Here is a 6528-nt window from a genome sequence, read left to right as displayed (position 1 = left end):
GATGGAGTCTGCAATGTTTTTCTAACCTTGGGCAATGACTTGTATAAGACTCAAATGCAAAATTGTAGAGGATATTTTTTTCTGAAATAATTGACTTGTGTGATCTTTGGGAATAAGCTGCTGATTGTTAATTATTCCCTTTTTAGACTTGATCACCGAAGACCCATAAGGCAAAGATAAATCTCCACATGGTATTGTCCCCATGGCTGCTTCTGTTCTTGCTATGTATAAGTACAGGTACAAGCAGTCAGTCCATTGTCTGCACATCCTCAGACAGAACACACCAGATGTCCTCATCCATGGTAATTCTACTAGTTGGAGAGATAGGATTTATGTTAAGAAAATAATTTGCAAATTCAGGGCCATGAAAATGCATGTTGCAAGTACAGTCATGGAGGAGGGGGGTTAAAGGGAACCTGTCAACAAGAAAATGTAGCATAATCTACCAGTAACATGTTATAGAGCTGGAGGAGCTGAGAAGATTTTGTGAGAAAAAATCCTGTATAATATATATTTTTTAATTCCTGTTCATTCTGGACTTTGAAGTCCAGTAGATGGTCCTATCTGTGATTGACAGCAATCTCTGTATACACGGTCATAGAGGGGAGGCTGTCAGTCACTGATAGGATCTTCTGCTTGACTTCAAAACCTCGAACAAGCAGGATTTTAAATCAAGGAAATACAATTTTTGAAGAATCTTTTTCAATAAAACTCTATATCAATCTGCTCAGCTCTTCCTGCTCTATAACATGTTTTGTGCAGCTCAGACACCATGTTCAACGTGACTGGTTCCCTTTAATATTGTACTTGGAAATTAATGAACTTAGATGTTTCAAGGACATGAACATTTTTTTTTTTTTTAGGGTACGACCACTGTCAGTTTCTGCATGCAGTTTTTGAAGCCTTTACATATTTTCTCCTTTTTTGATCGACTCCTGATTTTGGCTTCCAAACCTGCATCAGGAAACCTGACCCTTAGTTAGCACCTCACTGACTGTGCCCCAGTATCTATCTGGATGGATTTAACTGCATATCAAAGAAGTTGCAAATGAGAAATGTTGAAAATGTCAGAAGATCTGACACAACCGATTAGGCTGAGTTTTTGTAGTATTTTTCACAACATTCTTGTTAGCATTTTAACAGCTTTTTGGATCAGAACCACTATTTCAAGATGCTATTTTATAGTCTAAAGGTCTAAAGTAAATTATTGAAAAATCTACTTTTCATACACAGTACTGTATTTTGTATTTTTTAGGCTATTTATGAAACACATTATGCATAAAGTATACTTTACTTTCTGGCATCTTTTAAAGGCCTGCTATACAATTTTTCCAGCAAAAAAAAAGGTTAGACATTTTACAACATAAAAAAAAGCTAATAAACACTAAAAATAGTATACAAAATGCTTGAAAGTCATGATTTTTTTTAAATATTTAAAAATTGTTAAAAAATAGTGTGTTAGGGAGCCCTAATTTTTTTTTCCACAAATACACACACAGATTCTAAAGTGGTTGACTTTTGGGTCATTTGTTTTTTTAAATCATAATGTGCTGTAGTTATGGCTTTTTCTTGGCCCCTCGCTCTAAACTTCTTATAAGAAAAAGAAGCCCCCAAAGCCACCCAAAATGCACATAAAATTCATGACTCACTCAAACTTCCAGCATGGAATTGGGGATTAAAATTTGGGGGTAAAGCTTTAGTAAAAAAAAAAAAAAATATGCATTTAAGTTATGATGTAGGACTTATCTTGTGCCAATAAGGGTGAATTGAGATTCGGCAATGAATTACATACAATCAGTGACATAACTCGGAATGGAGTAATTTGGAAATCAGGTGCATGGATTAGAGATTAATGGAACAGTCCTGGAAATTTCTACAACAGAGAGCGAATTTTATAAAATTGATTCTCCCTGTCCCCTATCTCTCTTTTAGATTCTCCCAAATCAAATCTCTCAAAATTCTGATGTGTTAGAACACACGTGAATCAAATTTCCAGATTCTAGAATATATTCAGTAATCTCTATTCTGTAAAAAATCTGATGTGTCTGAATTCATCCTAAAAGTGAGGAGAGGCAGTGACAATAAGCAGATCAGAAGAGATGGTCAATGGACCCTAAAAGTTTAACAGCTGTGTCATTAGAATGTCAATGAATATATGGTTGCACTGTGTTTATAAGATATTCTATACATGTCACATCACATTATACAGCTCACTTATAATTTTAGATACTTGTATACATCTGTTTGGAGTTGAAAGTGTGAAGGGTTAGACAAGAACATTTCTAAGGCTAGTTCGCATCTGCAGAAGAGGTCTCGGCATGTGCAGCTGGGTAGCCAAGAGTGACTGGGGGGTGCAACCCTGGGGGCATTGAGAACCGTGACTGCTGAACTGAGAACAGATATCCTGGATAAGGGTTAATGACCGTCACTGGTGCCCCAGGACTGAGAAGATTATCTGCTGTCCCCATAATGGTAAAATGATTCAGTGTGCGACAAATGGAATTCAGAGACCATAAGGTGCTTGAAGATGAGGCTATGATCATGCTGTATAAAGCTGTCACCTAGATACATGTTGTGAGCTGCTATCAGGCCACGTTGGCCATTCAACCCTTGGCCTGTACTTCTACACCTGGGAGCTACTTAAAACAAAGGAGATGGCTGAAGTGAAGAGACTCCCGCAGGCGCTGAGTCACAGTGGAACTGAGCTGCAGGCGAGATCATGGCTGGGAGAGCATTATGGGCCAAGGGGAGGAAGGAGCTACAAGATAGGTAAGGCTAACTTTACTGTACATATGTTGTATATATTAAACACTGTATTGGAAACCACTAAATCATGTGCCCACTGTAACCGTAAGCTGTGAACTGTGCAAATATGTCAATGAAACTGCCATACTTGACGTGCCTAATAATTGAAAAAAAAGTTTGCTGTTGCTGCCAGAGTTCAGACAATTGATTCAACACAAATTAGATATGCTTGGAATTTCCCAAAAGTTTTTGCTTTCCGAATATCCCAAATTTTTGGGATTCCCCGCACAAGCAACTTAAAATGGCTATAATTGATCTGTAGCATGGCTGCCATGTTAGAGATTCGAAGAAAGAGAAGAGGGCAGCTGCCGCCTGCAAGGGATCATTTTTGGGCCGCTTGTTTAAGTAAAAAAAAAAATATCTGACAGCACAGTGTGTTATTAAGCAGGCTGTTTGTTTGTTACCACCAGCTACCGTACTCATTGCCAAATATTTTGTTGCAAATTTCACATTACTAATGTAGTCATGGAGAATAACGAGCTTGAGCAGGGTTGGGTACAACCATAGGAGACCTTTGAGACTCATAAATAACTAACTTTTGAGTAGGATTGGGTACTTTTGATTAAAAAACAAATTTATTTGGAGCAAATCAAATCTGACAGCTGATTTGATCATGTGAACCTGAAATAAATTTCACTCCTCTGTTGTTCGAATTCCTTCGAATTCCCTGTGTCCAGCTGAATGTTATTTTGTGCCATAAGAAGATCCTGATTGGATCATTTTTCTAGTTGATGTCCCCACTTCTCATGTTACACCATATGAGTGACATTGTCAGGACTACAATAATCCAGTGCTTATGGGCAGCCGTTTTTCATTGAAGCTTCTAATGGTATAAAACACTCGAGAACTTGTCATTGGTTTTGATCGAGCACCAAAATGCTCGGGTGTTCTGGTGCTCGAGTAGAACACTTTGTGATGCTCGGGTGCTCAATGTACTGTAAGTCAATGGGAGAACTAGAGCATTAAACCTGGCACCCCCTGCTCTGAAGAGGGGGGGGGGTATCTGGTTCACAGGAAAAGGTCAGAAATTGATGGAAACACCACTGAAATGGTTTGGGAATAGTGATGAGCGCAAATATTCACAAATGTATCTATCATTAATAAACTTTTTATTATAAATATTTTACCTATCATTAATAAACTTATTGTAAGTATTATTTTACCTACATTAATATTTTTTTTTATAGATGCTATATCATTACCTATAAAAACACAAAAGCCGTATGCCAAAATCCAGGTATGTGCAAGCCAACAATCTGTCCATAAGACAGGTAGTCAGCATACCTTACAATGGCAAGTCTTGTCTGCAATGGGACATTCAAGCCCATCTCTAATCTGACTGAGAGCTGGTAAGCCTCAAAGTTGCCTGAACTGAGTATGATGGCTTGGGGGCCAGCTAACTCTTCTCCCACTGCTTAGGAGGGCTGCATACAAATTTTCAGTTTTTTTATTGTCCTGAAATTTATATTCAATAACCTGATCTAATTCAATAACCTGAACAGATTCAGCTAATTTTCACGTGTTTCCCATATGCCCATGTTTATGCAAATGAGTTTACATGACAAAACAGTATATAATCTACAAGTAATCTACATGATTGTTCTGTTTGCAGGAGAAAAATTTGACTGTGGTTACAGAGTTTTTCCTCTTAGGATTTCAAGGCAGCCAAGTATTGATACATTTTCTATTCCTTCTGTTCCTTGTTGTTTATGGTGCCACAATATGTGGGAATCTCCTGATTATCACCCTGGTGTCCACCAGCAAGAACCTCCACACTCCAATGTACTTCTTCATTGCTCAACTATCCATCAGTGATATCTTATTAACTACAGATATTGTCCCCAACCTGCTCCACATCCTACTGAATAATGGGGGAACCATCACTTTTTCTGGCTGCATCATTCAGTTTTATGTCTTCTGTAGCTCGGAAGTATTTGAATGTTGTCTTCTCGCTGTCATGTCTTATGACAGATATGTAGCCATCTGTATTCCTCTTCATTATAATGCTATCATGACAAGTACATATCATATGAGATTGGTTGTAAGCTGCTGGTTGTTAGGTTTTTCCACTGGAATAGTAGACATTCTAATGATACTGATGTTAACATTTTGTGGTCCAAATATCATTGACCATTTCTTTTGTGACCTTGTTTCATTGAAAGAAATTGCCTGTTTTGATACCTACTTTGTTCAACTTGAACTCTCCTTATTAAGTATACCAACATTCATCATCCTGACCATAATAATTGTTCTGTCTTATACTAAAATTATTTCTGTCATCTTAAGGATTCCATCCAGTACTGGTAGACAGAAAGCCTTCTCCACCTGTAGCTCCCACCTCATTGTGGTCTCCATATTCTACTTTACTTTGATCACAGTTTATATTGTTCCAACAAGAGGCCAAACATCAATCATCAGTAAAATCCTCTCTCTGCTATATACTGTGTTTATCCCATTGTTTAACCCCATTATATACAGTCTGAGAAATAAAGACATTAAGAAAGCTGTAGAGGAAACATTTTATAAATATGTCATATGTGTCACGTGTCTATAAATGTATGTGTTTGGTAGGGTGCACCGAAAAATCCTCATCTCAGATTGCTCACAACATTGGGTAATCATGAACAAACAACAGGTAAACAGTACTTACCTGTAATGATAGCTAGAGATCACTGACCGAAACAACAGCCAAAAACAAAAAACTTCTCACATGTCTTCTGCCACATATGCTTACGTGTAAATGGTGCACTATTGGAAGGATCCCCTCTCCCAGACCAATCACTAATAGCTCAGATTCATTTCATACCGAAAGAGGGCAAGGACCCAGAGAGTTGTGGAAGCTACTGCCCTATTTCACTTTTGAATGTGGATGTGAAAATTTGGGCCAAGCTGCTGGCAAAACGCCTTAAAGGCCTAATGCCCCCCCCATAGTCTACCCAGAACAATCGGGTTTCATACATGGCAAGGAGGGTTGTCACAATTCTCAAAGAGTAATAGATGTTATAGATTTATGCCATCTCCTGCAACATTCCCTTAACCCTCCTCAGCAAAGATGTGGAGAAAGCATTTGATAGGATCAGTTGGGGCTTCCTAGTTAGAACCTTGGAGAAATTTGGATTCCCTCAGCAATATATACAAGCCATTATGTCCCTATACAGAGCACCTAGTGCACGCCTTAGAGAAAATGGCACCCTGTCAGGCGCCCTCCCAATTGGAAATGGGACTCGACAGGGTTGCCCCCTGTCCATTTATTTTAACTATGGAGACCCTCTTACAGTAACTGAATATGTAAAATAAGTTATTCAATATCAATGTGGACACCCCAATAACATTAGTAATAGTATTGCTTATCTATTAAACACAATGGACACTGTTCAATTAGATAGCTATGTGCAAGGACTGATGCAAACTGAGCTGTCTCCTATGGATCCCTTCAGCTTCTGATTACACAGCTTGCACTGTCCATGTAGTCTCCTTATGCTCTCCCTACATTGTGTAAAAACTCTCTCTATGATCTCCCTACACTGTCCCTGCAGTCTCCCTATCTGAGATTCTACAACTAAAGCTTTGTTAAACACTGTCCCTAGCATTTGTCACATCTCTCCCCATACTCAGTTCCCTGTAAAATGCCTGAGACCAGGCAGATTTCGATTTTTTTATAGGGTTGTGCCATCTTGATTGCTGGCTGCATTATGGGTGATCTCTTGTTCTTGAGCTTCTTAC

General features: G+C 38.4%; 1 protein-coding gene across 1 annotated transcript; it reads left to right on the top strand.

Annotated features, from left to right (window-relative positions):
- The first annotated feature begins 2654 nt into the window (after positions 1–2654).
- LOC120989479 (olfactory receptor 11A1-like) lies at positions 2655–5359 on the top strand. The gene is made up of 3 exons (XM_040417609.1): positions 2655–2769; positions 3993–4042; positions 4418–5359. Exons 1-3 carry the CDS (start codon positions 2655–2657, stop codon positions 5357–5359), a joined length of 1107 nt encoding a protein of 368 aa, XP_040273543.1.
- Positions 5360–6528: the final 1169 nt, after the last annotated feature.

Source organism: Bufo bufo, chromosome 1 (genome assembly GCF_905171765.1).
Source record: "Bufo bufo chromosome 1, aBufBuf1.1, whole genome shotgun sequence".
In the NCBI taxonomy this organism is placed as follows: domain Eukaryota; kingdom Metazoa; phylum Chordata; class Amphibia; order Anura; family Bufonidae; genus Bufo; species Bufo bufo.
This window is presented reverse-complemented; position numbering and strand designations above follow the sequence as displayed.

Coding starts and splice junctions, on each gene's coding strand:
- LOC120989479 (XM_040417609.1), top strand. CDS start 2,655: ATGGCTGAAGTGAAGAGACTCCCGCAGGCGCTGAGTCACAGTGGAACT. Junction 2,770..3,992: donor AGGAAGGAGCTACAAGATAG/GTAAGGCTAACT, acceptor TTTTTTTTATAG/ATGCTATATCATTACCTATA. Junction 4,043..4,417: donor AGCCGTATGCCAAAATCCAG/GTATGTGCAAGC, acceptor TTCTGTTTGCAG/GAGAAAAATTTGACTGTGGT.